Here is an 18,026-nt window from a genome sequence, read left to right as displayed (position 1 = left end):
TAAAGGGACCTCCTGTGGCGTTCTGTGCTGCATCTTGTTGGAAACAGTCTGTTGCTGCAGGTGCTCCTCAGGTTGACCAGTGTGTCATGGAGGGGGTGATCTGTATTGTCCAAGATGCTCTGCAGCTTGAGGAGCATCCTCAAACATCATTAATCTTCTTCTTGCGTATGGCGTGCCCAGCCTAAAGTTGTAAGACAATTTGTTCTGTTTGATCTACTGTTTGTGCACGCCAGATTGCTTGCATTCATCTAAACAGAGTGGACCACGTGAAAGTTGCAATCTCCCACACCATCATTAATCTGAGCATCATTAGAATGGGTGTCAGGGGTTATGGGAGTAGAAAGGAGAATGAGGTGAAGAGGGAAAGATAGATCAGCCATGATTGAAAGGTGGAGAAGACTTATGAACCTATTAACTTATTTTTGCATGTGAAGTCATCTTGTTATTGCTTTGTCACATAGAAAATAGGTGCAGGAGTAGGCCATTCGGCCCTTCGAGCATGCTCCGCCATTCAATATGATCATGGCTGATCATCCAACTCAGTATCCTGTACCTGCTTTCTCTCCATACCCCCTGATCCCTTTAGCCACAAGGGCCACATCTAACTCCCTCTTAAATATAGCCAATGAACTGGCCCCAACTACATTCTGTGGCAGAGAATTCCAGAGATTCACCACTCTCTGTGTGAAAAATGTTTTTCTCATCTCAGTCCTAAAAGATTTCCCCTTGATCCTTTAACTGTGAGCCCTTGTTCTGGACTTCCCCAACATCGGGAACAATCTTCCTGTTTCTAGCCTGTCCAACCCCTTAAGAATTTTGTAAGTTTCTATAAGATCCCCCCTCAATCTTCTAAATTCTAGCGAGTACAAGCCAAGTCTATTCAGTCTTTCTTCATATGAAATTCCTGACAGTCCAGGAATCAGTCTGGTGAACCTTCTCTGTACTCTCTGTATGGCAAGAATGTCCTTCCTCAGATTAGGAGACCAAAACTATACGCAATACTCCAGGTGTGTTCTCACCAAGACCCTGTACAACTGCAGTAGAACCTCCATGCTCCTATACTCAAATCCTTTTGTTATGAATACTAACATACCATTCGCTTTCTTCACTGCCTGCTGCACCTGCATGCCTACTTTCAATGACTGGTGTACCATGACACCCAGGTCTTGTTGCATCTCCCCTTTTCCTAATCGGCCACCATTCAGATAATAGTCTACTTTCCTGTTTTTGCCACCAAAGTGCATAACCTCACATTTATCCACATTATACTTCATCTGCCATGCATTTGCCCACTCACCCAGCCTATCCAAGTCATTTTGCAGCCTCCTAGCATCCTCCTCACAGCTAACACTGCCCCCCCAGCTTTGTGTCATCCGCAAACTTGGAGATGTTGCATTCCCTCGTCCAAATCATTAATATATATTGTAAATAGCTGGGGTCCCAGCACTGAGCCTTGCGGTACCCCATTAGTCACTGCCTTCTGAAAAGGACCCGTTAACTCCTACTCTTTGCTTCCTGTCTGCCAGCCAGTTCTCTATCCACATCAATACTGACCCCCCAATACTGTGTGCTTTAAGTTTGTATACTAATCTCTTATGTGGGACCTTGTCGAAAGCCTTCTGAAAGTCCAGATATAACGCATCCACTGGTTCTCCCTTATCCACTCTATTAGTTACATCCTCGAAAAATTCGTCAGGCATGATTTACCTTTCATAAATCCATGCTGATTTTGTCCAATGATTTCACCACTTTCCAAATACGCTGCTATCCCATCTTTAATAACTAACTCTAGCAGTTTCCCCACTACGATGTTAGACTAACTGGTCTGTAATTCCCACATTTTCTCTCTCCCTCCCTTTTTAAAAAGTGAGGTTACATTAGCTACCCTCCAATCCTCAGGAACTACTCCAGAATCTAAAGAGTTTTGAAAAATTATCACTAATGCATCCACTATTTCTGGGGCTACTTCCTTATGTACTCTGGGATGCAGCCTTTCTGGTCCTGGGGATTTATCGGCCTTTAATCTATTCAATTTACCTAACACCACTTCCCGGCTAACCTGGATTTCACTCAGTTCCTCCATCTCATTTGACCCCAGGTCCCCTGCTATTTCCGGCAGATTAATTAAGTGTTCCTTAGTGAAGACAGAACCAAAGTAGTTATTCAATTGGTCTGCCATGTCCTTGGTCCACATGATCAATTCACCTGTTTCTGACTGCAAGGGACCTACATTTGTTTTAACTAATATTTTTCTCTTCACATATCTATAAAAACGTTTGCAGTCAGTTTTTATGTTCCCTGCCAGTTTTCTTTCATAATCTATTTTCCCTTTCCTAATTAAGCCCTTTGTCCTCCTCTGCTGGACTCTGAATTTCTCCCAGTCCTCTGGTAGGCTGTGTCATCTTTTGTTTTGATTTCCGATTTCCCTTGTTATCCACGGATGCACTACCTTCCCTGATTTATTCTTTTGCCAAACTGGGATGAACAATTGTTGTAGTTCATCCATGCAGCCTTTAAATGCCTTCCATTGCATATCCACCATCAACCCTTTAAGAATCAATTGCCAGTCTATCTTGGCCAATTCACGTCTCATACCCTCAAAGTTACCTTTCTTTAAGTTCAGAACCCTTGTTTCTGAATTATGTCACTCTCCATCCTAATGAAGAACTCAACCATATTATGATCACTCTTGCCCAAGTGTCCACGCACAACAAGACTGCTAACTAACCTTTCCTCATTACTCAATACCCAGTCTAGAATAGCATGCTCTCTCGTTGGTTCCTCTACATGTTGGTTTACATTCCAGGAAATCCACTTTGTAGTATGAATTCTTGTCCTACCTCCGGTTTCAAATCAAACCCATCACTTCTGATGTTTTCCATTAAAACTTGAATGAGGGTACCGAGATAGTAGCACCCAAATAGTTTGATTAGAAACCAGAAGTAGGACAAGAACCACGGAAAATAAATTCCTATGTTGTTTAGTGTCTGGATGATTAGAGGTACTTGCTTCTTTCCCTAGTTTCACTGCCTTCAGTGAACTTACTGTTTCCCAATGTTTGCTCATTACATGAGACATTCACTGTACTTAATTGGTACATGTGATAATTAAAATGAACCTTGAATCTTGAAGAGCTTTACAGCTGACATGGAACTTTTACTTTACATGCCAATAGGAAATGAATATTTTGCACTGCAAACAACACCCAGTACTTTATAATTTTTTTTCTCCTGATATACTAATAGTTATATCAATACTCCTTGTATCAAAATATGAAGTTATATATTTTTCTTAAGATGGATCCATTTCGCACACTTATCAAGTGGGGATGGCAGGATATCTTGCACAGATTGACTGCTGGAAAATATTTAATGAGGAACCAGTTAGAACATATTGAAAACTTCACGTGTGATAAGTTATAATTTCATCAACGGTTCTCCATTTCACTTTATGTACATCTTCACAAAGAGTCTTGAGACTACAAGAACTAGGTATGCATCCTTCATAAAGTCAGGAAATATCCATATTGTCACAATGCTTGGTACTGTCAGTATATTGTCCCCAAAGGTGACTGCAGTGAAATTAATGTAAGTTAATCGAGAGCTTGCGGCAAATCTTTTTGGGATTCAGGGTATTGCCGTGAAAGGTAAGAGTGAATCTCAAGCTATTTCCGACTGCATTGTATGTCCTCGAGCTGAATTTCAAGCAGTAATTAGATTTATAACACTGCATGAAATAGCTTGATATTCACTCTTAACTACTTTGCATCACTTGAACTACTATTTTTAATTTAAAATAATTAATCATAACCCATTTTGCTAAGGGAAAATTAAATGTTTTTCACTTGTTATGAAATAGATTGTTTTATATCAATTCCCTTTCATCACAGCCTGACTGCTGAAGGTGATGTGACCTAAATGAATGGACGAGAATAGAATAGCAATAGAAGAGTTAAATATCTTTTTGAACATTTGACAGTTAACCTATTGTCATGTTCCTCTAGCATAAAATGGCCTGTTAGAAACATAGGTGCAGGAGTAGGCCATTCGGCCCTTCGAGCTGGCAATCCCATTCAATATGATCATGGCTGATCATCTAAAATTAGTACCACATTCTTGCTTTTTCCCCATATCGCTTGATTCCTTTAGCCCTAAGAGCTAAATCTAACTCTCTTTTGAAAACATCCAGGGAATTGGCCTCCACTGCCTTCTGTAGCAGATAATTCCACAGATTCACAACTCTCTGAGGGAAGACGTTTTTCCTCATCTCAGTCCTAAATGTCCTACCCCTTATTCTTAAACTGTATCCCCTGGTTCTGGACTCCCCCAACATCAGGAACATTTTTCCTGCATCTAGCCTGTCCAATCCTTTAAAAATGTTATGTTTCTATAAGATACCCTCTCATCCTAAATTCCAGTGAATACAAGCCCAGTCGACCCATTCTTTCATCATATGTCAGTCCCGCCATCCCGGGATTTCATATGTCAGTTCCGCCATCCTGGTGAACCTACACTGCACTACCTCAATAGCAATAATGTCCTTCATCAAATTAGGAGACCAAAATTGCACACAATATATAGGTGTGGTCTCACCAGGGCCCTGTACAACTGCAGTAGGACCTCCTTGCTCCTAAATTCAAATCCTCCCGCAATTAAGGCCAACATGCCATTAGCTTTCTTCACTGCCTGCTGTACCTGCATGCTTACTTTCAATGACTGATGTACAAGCAAACCCAGGTCTCGTTACTCCTATCCTTTTCCTAATCTGGCACCATTCAAATAATGTGTAGGGAAGAACTGCAGATGATTTTTTAAATCGAAGGTAGACACAAAATGCTGGAGTAACACAGCAGGCCAGGCAGCATCTCTGGAGAGAAGGAATGGGTGACGGTTTGGGTTGAGACCCGAAATGTCAGCCATTCCTTCTCTCCAAAGATGCTACTTGTTCTGCTGAGTTACTCCAGCATTTTGTGTCTACCTACCATCCAGATAATAACCTACCTTCCAGTTCTTGCCACCAAGATGGATAACCTCACATTTATCCACATTATACTGCATCTTCCATGCATCTGCCCACTCACCCAACCTATCCGTCACCCTGCAGCCTCATCGCATCCTCATCGCAGCTCACACTGCCATCTAGCTTTGTGTCATCCGCAAACTTGTAGATGTCACATTTAATTCCCTCGTAAATTTTTAATATATATTGGAAATAACTGGGGTCCCAGCACCGAGACTTGCAGCATCCATTAGTCATTACCTGCCATTCTGAAAAGGACCTGTTAATTCCTACAGGTTTCCTGTCAAGCCAGTTTTCTATCCATGTTAATACCCTATCCCCAATACTATGTGCCCTCATTTTGCACACTAATCTCTTGTGTGGTTCTTTGTAAAAGGTGTTTCGAAAGTCCAGATACACCACATCCACTGGCTCTCCCTTATCCATTCTACTTGTTACATCTGCAAAAAATTCCATAAGATTAGTCAAGCATGATTTCCCCTTTGTAAATCCATGCTGACTTTAACCGATCCTGTCACTGCTTTCCTAATGCGCTGCTATAACATCTTTAACAATCGACTCAAGCATCTTCCTCACTGCCGATGTAAGGCTAACTGGTCTATAATTTCCCGTTTTCTCTCTCCCTCCTTTGTTAAAAAGTGAGGTTACATTGGCTACCTTCCAGTCCACAGGAACTGATCCAGAGTCAAACGGATATTGGAAAATGATCACTAATGCATCCTTGAGTACTCTGGGATGCAGACCATCAGGCCCTGGGCATTTATCTTCCTTCAGTCCCACCAGTTTACCTAACACCATTTCCTGACTAATGTGGATTCCCTTCAGTTCCTCCCTCCCACTAGATCCTCGGTCTCCTAGTATTTCTGGGAGATTGTTTGTGTCTTCCTTGGTGAAGACAGAATCAAATTACTTGTTTAACTGCTCTGCTGTTTCCTTGTTTCCGATTATAAATTAACCTGTCTCTGATTGTAAAGGGCCTGCCCCACCAGCATGCGATTGCATGCATCTAACACGACCAAACGTGGTGGCTTGAGGTGTACGACCTCGCGGGGCCGGTCCCACTTCCAACTGCGGAGGCGTATGGAGTTGTGCGGGATGGTCTCAACATCATGCTCACCAATCAACTGGGCAGGAGGCGGGCCGACTGAATTTGGACGTTGGGCGGTGATGTCATTGCGCAACGGCACGCCGAGCGGTGACGTCATCGCGCAACGCCACGCGCTAGGCGTACGGCGTCGAGAACGTTGCGTACGCCTGTCGATGCGCTGCGTACGGCCTCAATGCGGCTGCTGGCCGACAGGCCGTTGTCGCGTGGGATTTTCGGACAGTGCAAGATTTTTGGAGCCCTGCGCGATGTCGGGACTAGCCCCGCACAACTCCATACGCCTCCGTCGATCGAAGTGGGACCGGCCCCGCAAGGCATTACGCCTCAAGCGACCACGTTTGGTCGCGCTAGACGCATGCTATCGCATGCTGGTGGGATAGGCCCTTAAGGTACCTACATTTGGCTTCACTAATCTTTTCCCTTTTACACATCTAAAGAAGTTTTTAGAGTCCATTTTTATATTCCCCGCAAGCTTTCTTTCATGCTCTTTTTACCCCCCTCTTAATTAACCACTTTGTCCTCCTCTGTTGAGTTCTAAATTTCTCTGAGTCCTCCGGTTGGAGGGAATAAAGCAATGCATTATATAAAATTAAGAGTGGCATGAAATTTCTTACAAAGAGCAACGTCCTTAGACTGCAGTATATTCCATGGTTTATTACCTTTGGGAAAACTGAAGTCTTTAAAATTTTCCCCAAAGAGATTAATTGGGAAGGATCAATTCCTCATCGTTAAAACATGCAACGCTTGTTGAAGAAGCAAGCCAGTTTGCTGAATAACCTTATTCAATATTTTTGCATGATCTTATTGTCTTGAGATGACGTCACAGGTAAATAAAGCAATGTTTAAGCAGTTTAATCCAAATTGTGAGATGGCTTTCCTTTCAATATTAACCTTACCCTTATTCTCTGTCAGTAACTAGTGAGAATGTGCTGTCTTGAGCAAATTTGAACATGACCCCAAAAGTGATAACTCTGCTAACTCTGTAGCACTTTAACATAAAATTAAATGCAATTGTGTCCCTATTTCCTGGACAATATATGTTACAATTCAATGTGATGAAATTGAAACTTTTATATAGGAGTGAATTTAGTAATGAGAACAATTAAACCACCAAAACTATCCATGCTTCTCAGTGGTAACGATTAAGGAAGAAAATAGTTGTCCGACAACTACAAAAGAATGATTGATTGAAGTTTTACAATTTACATAGTAAAACCCCATTGGCAGTGGCACATGGAAAAGATCATCAGTCGATAATGACCAACAATGTTGACATCGTCGTGTGTTGCAGCAGTGCCTGCAAGGAGTGGCCAGCTGTGAAGTGTAGCCAATTGTTTGCAGTTCCATCTGTGATTTACTGTCCTAATGAACCTGCGCTCTGAGATCGTTTAACATTATAGCGGCAACATAAAAAGTGATGGTATAGAGGTTGAGTGTTTTCAGATGTGATTTTAATTGACAGCCATGTGGAGGGGACCACCTGTGAATAAGGACCACTTTTGTGGGAACCACGGGTGGTCGTTTTTGACAGGTTTAGTTGCATGTCCCATTATTCATTGGTAAATATCAGATGCAAGTTGTCAAAAGTTATCAGGTGCTCCTATGGTGTAGCTACTGATTTTACTGCACATACTGCTGAGTGTTGCTTCTTAGCCAGGGAACACTATCTCACAAAGCAGCCATTTCATTAGTAAAACTTACCTTGAGTTTCAAGTTTCTCATATAAATTTTGATTTTATGTAATGTAACCTTCATTTTTGCATTTGCTGATTTCTCAGTATTCTTCTGATATCTTCCATGCTGTACAAATTCAAAGAGTGGAAAGACTATTTCATTGTCACATGGTTGAAAGTACTGCCCGTATTTCATTGGCATGCTATCATCTTCTGGATACCTCTCTGAAAAAGCCAAGCCAAGGATCGAAACTCACAGTCAAAGCTTCTTTAGCGGCCCACATGGTACAAACTCTGGCTGACATGATACTGAACTGTACAAAGCCAATGTCTGTTAATTAGTTGATCCTCAGCTAATTCGTTTCACACAAAGGGTGGTAGGTGTGTGGAATGAGCTTCAGGAGCAGGTAGTTGAGGCAGGGACTGTCACAATGTTTAAGAAGCAATTAGACAGGTACGTGGATAGGACAGACTTAGAGGGATATGGGCCAAAAGCAGGCAAGTGGGACAAGTGTAGATGAGGCATGTAGGTCCAAGTGAGCAAGTTGGGCCAGAGGGCCTGTTTCCGCACTGTATGACTATATAGGGCCTGTCCCAGTTACGTGTCCTTGGCATGCAAATTACGCAACCTCGTTGTCGCGTTGAGCCGCGATGGTCCTGTGATTACATGCGTACACACAGCAGTCTGGAGCGCGTGACGTCATTTGAAGAAGGACACAAAGCTGGAGTAACTCAGCGGGACTGACAGCATCTCGGAAGAGAAGCAATGGGTGACGTTTCGTGTCGAGACTTCTTCAGTCTGAAAAGAAGGGTCTTGACCTGAAACGTCATCCATTCCTTCTATCCAGAGATGCTGCCGGTCCCGCTGAGTTATTCCTGCATTTTGTGTCTATCTTCAATTTTCGTGGCCCCGCTCTGGGAGCAGGATTGGGGGCGGATCCGGATCACAACGGCCGTGAGCACCAGGCCGAGTTCAGCGATCGTTTGCCTGCTTCTGCTGCTGTTGAAGGTGAGACGTTGGGTCTTGGGCCTGTCCCACTTTGACCGTCAGTTCCGCGACAGGCCGTTGGCGTGCAAAGATTTTGTTCACTACAAAAATTTCAGAGCCCCGCGCGATGTCGCACACAACTACATACCCCTCCGTGTTTCTAAGTGGAACCAGCCCCGCGCGGCCATATGATGCCCGTACGCCTCAACGCGACCACGAGGTCACGTAATTTGCGTGCCAAGGACACGTAAGTGGGACAGGCCCTTAAGACTCAGCAGCGGTTGTTGGGGCTTTACCATGGACATCCCTGGACTGAAAAGCAATTAAAAAAATTGCTGAGTGTTTTTTCTGAGGAATGTGCGAATATAGGTAGGTATTTAGTGAAAACATGTTGGCTTGCAGTATTCATTGATTAGTTACTTCGTGCAATATAACCATTTTGGAAATAAGCTGCCAGTGATAGTGTTTGAGGCATACGATGGCAGTGTTTCAGAGACTCTTGGATAGGTATATGGATATACAGGGAATGGAGATTTATGGATTATGTGCAGGTGGGTAAGAGATGGTCTTGGAAACAGGTTTGGCACAGACATTGTGGGCTGAAGGCCCTGCTCTTGTGCTCTAAACACTGTTATAAAAACTGACCTTCTGCAGTACTTCACCCCAATAGGAGCCACTACAGTTAGGATTAAGGGTAAAAGGAAAATTACGTACATTCTGTCTGTATAATTTTGTTTGAGATCTATTAATTTAGCATAGTTTTTTGCATCTTTCCATGCAAGGAAAGAAAATACACAAGTGTAATTAACATCAAATAGCCTTTGCTTAAAGACCTTTCTACTAACCTGTTGATTTACTGTCTTGCAGAAATGCCACCGAAAAAAATTAGGAAGGTGCCTCCAGGTTTACCATCTTCGGTAAGTTATGTTGTTCAGTTATTAATTTGCTGAGCGTTCAAGTACTGATAAAAAAATACTTTAAAGTCCAAGCGGACATGTCAATAAACAGTTGCAAAGTTGGTGCAATATCGTGGAAAATTATTTTTCACTGTTTCGGGAAACTTTGTTTTGTAAGATCAGTTTGTGAATCATTATTTCATGTTGTACAGCCACATGGTGAGCAACACATTCTGAGATTTATAGTATCGGTATTGCAACTTAAACTTCATTTCTTCTGCCACCAAAATGCGGCTAGATGTGTTTGAAAAAGCCATGAATCAATATATTGTAGGGATGATAAGTCAAGATTCAAGTTCAAGTGAGTTTATTGTCATGTGTCCCTGATAGGACAATTAAATTCTTGCTTTGCTTCAGTACAACAGAACATAGTAGGCATTGACTACAAAACAGATCAGTGTGTCCAAATACCATTATATAAATATATACACACATGAATAAATAAACTGATAAAGTGCAAATAACAGATAATGGGCTATTCATGTTCAGAGTTTTGTCCGAGCCAAGTTTAATAGCCTGATGGCTGTGGGGAAGTAGCTATTCCTGACCTGGTCGTTGCAGTCTTCAGGCTCCTGTACCTTCTACCTGAAGGTAGCAGGGAGATTAGATTAGATTAGATTCCTTTCGGTCTGAATGAAATGTTGTTGCCTGCAGTCATACATATAATAATAAATAACAAAACACACAATAAACACATAACGTCCACCACAGTGAGTTCACCAGGCACCTCCTCACTGTGATGGAGGCAAAGGTCTTAAAGGTACTGTGATGGAGGCAAAGGTCTTAAAGTTACTGTCTCTTCCCTCCTCATTCTCCCTCTGCGCTGAGGCAAGTGTATTGCCAGGATGATGTGGGTCCTTGATGATACTGCCAGCGTTTTTGGGAAGGGAGGTCAGAGTCGATGATGGACTGGGCAGTGTTTACTACTTTTTGTAGTCTTTTCCTCTCCAGGGTGCTCAAGTTGTCGAACCAAGCCACGATGCAACCGGTCAGCATGCTCTCTACTGTGCACCTGTAGAAGTTAGAGAGAGTCCTCCTTGACAAACCGACTCTTCTCAGGAAGTAGAGGCGCTGATGTGCTTTCTTAATCGATGAAATCTATGATTTCACTTTGATTTGTGGTTGTTTTAGATTGTTTAATCAGAAGTAGATTTTCTTGTTGAATCCCCAACACATTTCAGTCCTTAACACTAGCCTCAATTTTCCACCTATCCTTTATGTAGAGGCAGATTATATGGCTCTTCTGCTGGAGTACATTTCTAATTTACCATTCATCGCACCAGCTTTGCACTTAAATAGTCATTTGCATGAGAATTGATAGGAAGTTTTGGATGTTCCTCGTTTTCACCTTTGAAAATGCTCCATGAATGTCCAGGGAAAACCTGGCAGATTTTCCTATCCTTATCTGAGGCCAACAGTAGTGGAGTTCAAATTGTATTAAATCTATTGACAACCAAGTTAGCTCATGAACTTTTCAAAGTCACGAATACATGACAGAAATTATGTTTTTATTGCTCATTTTCCACTGAACTATCACAACATTATTCAATACAATACAATACAATTTATTTGTTGTCATTTGAACCCAGAGATTCAAACAAAATTTGGTTTAGATTATTGAACTATGATTCCCTGTTAAGAACAGAAAAAAACTCCACTTTGGCATTCATTGCGAACTGCACTTTGTGGCATCCGTTATTTCTGTAAAGATGCTAAAATAGAATAAGAATCTTTTTGGATTGTAAAATGCCATGGATTTGTTTTACACGTTGCTGTGTTGGTGCAGCTAAAATGGATTTTCTAAAGTAAGTGACTGCAGTTTCTAACAACTTTCCAAGTCGTTCCACCCCATTATATTTATTGACTATGAACTGTTCCTTGGTCAGTATGTGATTATTTTGTTGTTTGGCAAATTATAGTTTGATCCTCTTGTAATATTGTGGTGCATCTAAATGCTGCAGTGACTGTACAATCATTGTGCCTTGTTTTGATCTTCACCTTCCATGAATAGCTAAGCCAGAGAAAGTTGAAAGAGATCTTTCAGTACATATTTATTCTACCTCTAACTCTTCCTGGTACACAACAAAAGAGTAAACATTTTGCACTAGTTACATGTTGGGTTATATGAAGGGAATAATTGTTTCCCTAAGTTCCATATCTGTTTTTGCTCTCTGGCTCAAAGAGTTTTTCTAATTGTGCTGGGTTGTTGCAACTAGTCTTATCCGCCATAGTCTGATGGTGGTGGGAGATCTAATGCTACCTGCTACATGTTGGATGCCCCTTTATGGGACAGTCTTTAAATATTTGTGCGCCATTGCTGAAAATCCAAGTTAATAACGTTACAGCAAGGAAAGCTTAAGCATCTCAAACCTGATTGAACAGAATATGCAATCGATAACATCCTTAACCAAACAGACTAAAGGACGGTGAAACTGACACTATAAGCACTGTTCAGGAAACATCTCAATTCATCTTAAATCAGGTGCAGTGAGAGAAATGAATGAAAAAGAAGGGTTAGATGAGAAATGTGGACTAAAAGAAAAAGTTAAAATAGCAACTAGTTGAAAACTGACTTGGAATTGTTGATTATAACTAATTAGTTGTATTAAATTGACAGTACTTAGGCATGAATGAATAGTAGTTAACCTTTGGTGAAATGATTTTGTATCTAATGTGCAAATGTTTTTACACCATAACATTCAATGTACTGCAGAGATGATCACCAAAATGTTGTTTGTATAAAGCAATTGGTGTGTAGCCCAGCTCGGGTAACAACCTATGGACGTTTGATTTTAACTCTGCATCTGGTCCTTTGCATTTTAAGCAGCGGTGAGTACCGTAGACATCACCATTACTTTAGCAACAAATTATGGGATTAGGTCGATCTCCATCAATCATGGCTGAAGATGAAGTTCAGCACTGGGCTTACAGATGTATAAATCCAAACATATCAAGGGGGAGCATCTACAATTTAAGCTCCTCTAATTATTTAAGTTGATCAATATCACAAATAGGAACAAGTCAGGAAGATTGCCAATGAAACATGCCCTGTGGAAAATTATTAACTCACTGTCTGTGGATTTATTGTTCTGTGCAGTGTATGTCTCCATTTTGGAGCAATGAAATGTGAAAATAAAATAGGATCATACTGGATTTAGGAATAGAATTTGTGAATAAAAATATGCTGTGAATTTTAAATAATACAGATATTGTACTAGAAATTGTACCGTTGTGTCCAATGCTTGTTGCCCAAATAAAGGAAGAATGTGGAGGCTTAGAAAGGGTGTGAAAGTGATTAACTGGAATTATGCCTGGATTATAAGGTATTCGCTACAAGGAACATTTGGCCAGACTTGGATTGTTTTTGTCTGGAATGCCGGAGGTTGCAGAGAGATCTGATTAAAGTGTACAAAATTATGAGATGCATTGATAGGGGAGACAGTCAAAACCTTTTTCCCAGGATGGAAATATCAAATGCTCGAGGGCATCGTTTAAAAGTGATAGAGACAAAGTTCAAAGGAAATGTGCAAGGTAAGTTTTTTTTACATAGGTGGTGGGTGCTTGGAACGCACTGCTGGATAGTGGTGGAGGCAGACACAGAGGATTCCAAGTTGGCGGCGCTGGCTTAACAGCTGCGGCCCAACTGCAGTCCGTCTGTTTTTTTTTCTTTCGTTTTGTTCCTTGTCATGTTTTAGTTATTTTGTTTTATTAAGTTGTGTATGTATGTGGGTGGGGTGGGAGAAACATGCTTTGGCCTCTTCCTCCGGGGGATGCGACCTTTTCTTCGGTCGTATCCCCCGTCTCCGTCTGCGCCGAGGCCTAATGGCGGAGCTGGCGGCAACGGAGCTGTAGCGGCGGAGACCTGACTCAGCCCTGGAGCTGTGGCGGCAGCAGCAGCAGCGGAGACCTGACTCGGCCCTGGAGCTGTGGCGGCAGCAGCAGCAGCGGAGACGTGACTCGGCACCGAAGCTGTAGCGGCGGCGGCAGCAGCAGCGGTAGCGGAGACCCGACTCGGACTCGAAGCTGTGGCGGCAGCAGCAGCAGCGGAGACCCGACTCGGACTCGAAGCTGTGGTGAGGCAGCGACCACCCGCGGAGTTTGAACCGTCGCCTCGGCGCAGAGGGAGAACAAAGAGGGAAGAGCCAGAGACTTTAAGATTTTGCCTTCCACCACAGTGAGGAGGTGTTTGGTGAACTCACTGTGGTGGATGTTAAATTTGTGTTGACTATGTGTTTTTGTCATTTTTTTAAATTATATGTATGACTGCAGGGAAACAAAATTTCGTTCAGACCGAAAGGTCTGAATGACAATAAACAAATCTAATCTAATCTAATCTAAAACTAGTGGCACTTGAGGCTTTTGGATAGGCATATGGATATGCAGGTAATGGAGGGATATAAATTATGTGCAGGCAGATACCATTCTGACTTGGCATCATGCTTGGCATAGACACTGTGAGCTGAAGGGCCTGTTCCTATGTTGAACTGTTCTATGTTCTGTGTAAACGGAAATATCTTCATTTTTGATAGAATGGTTATTGGTATTAGGCGAGAAAGAGCAAGTGTTGGATTGGTTATGCTAATAGTGCGCATCAGTCAAAATATAGAGGGCAAATAATTTACAGTCCTTATTGAGAAAATTGAGATTCATTTGCTCAAATTTTAATGTCAGCAAAAAGAAATCAGCAGCACAGTGGTAAATTTGCTGCTTTATAGTGCCAGCGATCCAGGTTTGATCCTGACCTCGGGTGCTCACCTGCCTCAGAGGGCGGTGGAGGCAGGTTCTCTGGATGCTTTCAAGAGAGAGCTAGATAGGGCTCTTAAAAATAGCGGAGTCAGGGGATATGAGGAGAAGGCAGGAACGGGGTACTGATTGGGGATGATCAGCCATGATCACATTAAATGGCGGTGCTGGCTCGAAGGGCCGAATGGCCTACTCCTGCACTTATTGCCTATTGTCTATTGTCCTCATTCACAAATTCTGGGCCAATATTATTGAAAGAAAATTCTTCAGGGATGATAGTGAGGTTCTTATAACTGCTCCCTGAGGTGTTTCATAGTTCTGATTTACATTGCTAAATCTCTGTAATATAGTTCCAATTTGTATGGTTTGCCTAGGCTTTGTTCAAAGAGCATGTTCTTATTTCTCATCAGCATTTAAAAGGGGAATTTGCCTTTTCACAATACAGGGCTGACTAGGAAATATGAGTTAATCTAAACTGTCTCAGCTTTATTTCCAAAAGATATAACTAGTGATGTACATAATTCTTAATAGCCACCTGGGAAGAATAGATTACATATTTTGTTGTTTCATCTTGATCAATCATGAGGAAAACGATCAATAAGGTCAGAAGTGATAGGAGTACAATTAGGCCATTCGGCCCATCAAGTCTACTTCAATCATGGCTGATCTGTCTCTCCCTCCGTATCCCATTCTCCTGCCTTCTTCCCATAAACTCTGACTCCTGCACTAATCAAAAACCTATCTATCTCTGCTTTAAAAATATCCACTGACTTAACCTCCATAGCCTTCTGTGGCAAAATATTCCACAGATTCACTACCCTCTGACTAAAGAAATTTCTCCTCATTTCCTTCCAAAAAGAACGTCCTTCAATTTGTTTAATTATGGCCCCTGGTCACAGTCACAGTCACAGAGGCCGACGTCAGAAAATCCTTCAGAGGGGTGGACCCTCTAAAAGAGCCTGGGGATGATGGTATACCCGGTTGTGTTCTAAAAACCTGTGCGGACCAACTGGCTGAAGTTTTTACGGGCATTTTCAACCTCTCAATTCTGTGGTCTGAGGTTCCCACCTGCTTTAAAAGGGCCCAAGAAGAGCAAGGTGATGTGCATCAATGACTATCGATCAGTGGCACTAACGTCTGTGGTGATGAAGTGCCACAGTTTGAGAGGTTGATCATGGCGTAAATCAACTCCTACTTTGACAAAAACCTGGACCCACTGCAGTTCGCTTACCGCTACAACAGATCAACGGTGGATGCGATCTCGCTGGCCCTCCACTCCGCTCTGGACCACCTGGACAACAAAAACTCATATGTCAGGCTCTTATTCATTGATTACAGCTCAGCATTTAATACAATCATTCCCTCCAAGCTGGTTAACAAACTCGCAGAACTGGGTCTCTGCGCATCCCTCTGCAATTGGATTCACGACTTCCTCATTCACAGACCACAGTCAGTTCGTATTGGTGGAAATGTGTCAGCCTCGATAACAATCAGCACGGGAGCACCTCAAGGCTGCGTGCTCAGCCCCCTGCTGTACTCACTCTATACTCATGACTGCGTAGCCGGTCATAGTGCGAACTCCATCATCAAGTTCGCTGACGATACCACTGTTGTGGGACGTATCACTGATGGGGACGAGTCAGAGTACAGAAGAGAGATTGACCGACTGACCAAATGGTGCCAGCACAATAAACTGGCCCTCAACACTAGCAAAACCAAGGAATTGATTGTGGAGTTTAGAAGGGGGAGGATGGGGACCCACAGCCCCATTTATATCAACGGGTCGATGGTGGAAAGGGTCAAGAGCTTCAAATTCCTGGGCGTGCACATCTCTGAAGATCTCTCCTGGTCTGAGAACACTGATGCAATCATAAAGAAAACACATCTGCGCCTCTATTTCCTGAGAAGATTACGGAGAATCAGTATGTCAAGGAGGACTCTCTCTAACTTCTACAGGTGCACAGTAGAGAGCATACTGACTGATTGCATCGTGGATTGGTTTGGAAACTTGAGTGCCCTGGAGCGGAAAAGACTACAAAAAATAGTAAACACTGCCCAGTCCATCATCGGCTCTGACCTCCCGTTCATCGAGGGGATCTATCACAGTCGCTGCCTCAAAAAGGCTGGCAGCATCATCAAGGACCCACACCATCCGGGCCATACACTCATCTCCCCACTACCTTCAGGTAGAAGGTACAGGAGCCTGAAGACTGCAACAACCAAGTTCAGGAATAGCTACTTCCTCACAGCCACCAGGCTATTAAACTCGGCTCGGACAAACTCTGAACATTAATAGCCCATAATCTGTTTATTTGTACTTTATCAGTTTATTTACTCATGTGTGCAAATTTATACAATGGTATATGGACACACTGATCTGTTCTGTATGCGTGCCTACTATGTTCTGGTGTGCTAAAGCAAAGCAAGAATGTCATAGTCCTATCAGGGACACATGACAATAAACTCTCTTAAACCCTTGAACTCTTGAACTCTAGTCCTAGATTCTCCACCAGTGGAAACATCCTCTCCACATCCACTCTATCCAAGCCTTTCACTATTCTGTATGTTTCAATGAGGTCCCCCCTCATTCTTCTAAACTCAAGTGAGTACAGACCCATTGCCGACAAATGCTCATCATAGGTTTAAACCTACTCATTCCTGGGATCATTCTTGTGAACCTCCTTTGGACTCTCTCCAGAGCCAGCACTTCCTTTCTCAGATATGGTGCCCAAAATTGCTCACAATATTTCAAATGCAGCCTGACCAGCGCCTTATAGAGCCTCCGCATTACCTCACTAAAATAAGAAAGTAAAAATAATTGCAAGTGCTAGAAATCGGAAATAAACAGAAATTGCTGGAAACATTTATCAAGTCAGTCTGTGCAAAGAGAAACAGTTGAAAAGACTTCATCAAAATGTCCTGATTGTTTACAGCATTTTCTATTTTTAATTTAATTAATATATTTTCAATCAATATAAATGTTTCACATGCATCAGAAAAGAGTAACAACATTGCAATAAAGAATGTTGATGGTGCATTGGGAAGAATGAAAATCTCTGGTGAAAAGGGTATCTGAAATTTGGAAACTGGCTGATTCAATGAGTGAATTCCAGGCAATGAGCAAATGGTGATGGAAAGCTTCTCTCCGTTTAAGCTGAAATGGCAAAGAGCTAACACAACCCATGGATTCAAAGGAAACAAGCATAAAAACAAAAGGGTGCAACTAATCAATGATTACACAATCTTGTAATGGCTGTTTTGGACTGATAAAGGATATCAATTTAACAGAGAACAGCTAACACTTTTTTTCATTGTAACCCTTCTTCAGTCTGAAAAAAGGAGAACCAGTATAAATAAAACATTTAAGATCCCATAGACACACAGGGAATGGAATCTTGCATAAAACACAAAGAGCTGGAGTAACTCAGTGGGTCAGGTAGCATCTGTGGAAGGGATGGATAAATAAAGTTTTGGGATGGGAGCCACGCATTCCTTCCACAGATGCCACCTGACTCGTTGAGCTATTCCAGCACTCAAATGTC

The 18,026-nt window shown here is 42.2% G+C and overlaps 1 protein-coding gene across 11 annotated transcripts in view; it reads left to right on the top strand.

Moving 5' to 3' along the window:
• The window catches only part of tcf4 (transcription factor 4), a 618,702-nt gene that overhangs the window by 391,762 nt on the left and 208,914 nt on the right, over positions 1 to 18,026 (top strand). For all 11 annotated transcript variants that reach the window (XM_055662660.1, XM_055662829.1, XM_055662572.1 and 8 more), the window contains one exon: positions 9,653 to 9,702. In XM_055662660.1, the coding sequence (XP_055518635.1) occupies positions 9,653 to 9,702 (50 nt within the window). The remainder of the gene's footprint in view (positions 1 to 9,652; positions 9,703 to 18,026) is intronic.

The sequence above is a fragment of the Leucoraja erinacea genome, chromosome 1, assembly GCF_028641065.1.
Source record: "Leucoraja erinacea ecotype New England chromosome 1, Leri_hhj_1, whole genome shotgun sequence".
NCBI classification, from domain to species: Eukaryota; Metazoa; Chordata; class Chondrichthyes; order Rajiformes; family Rajidae; genus Leucoraja; species Leucoraja erinaceus.
The sequence above is the reverse complement of the archived record's forward strand: the minus strand, read 5'-3'. Positions and strand labels throughout refer to the sequence as shown.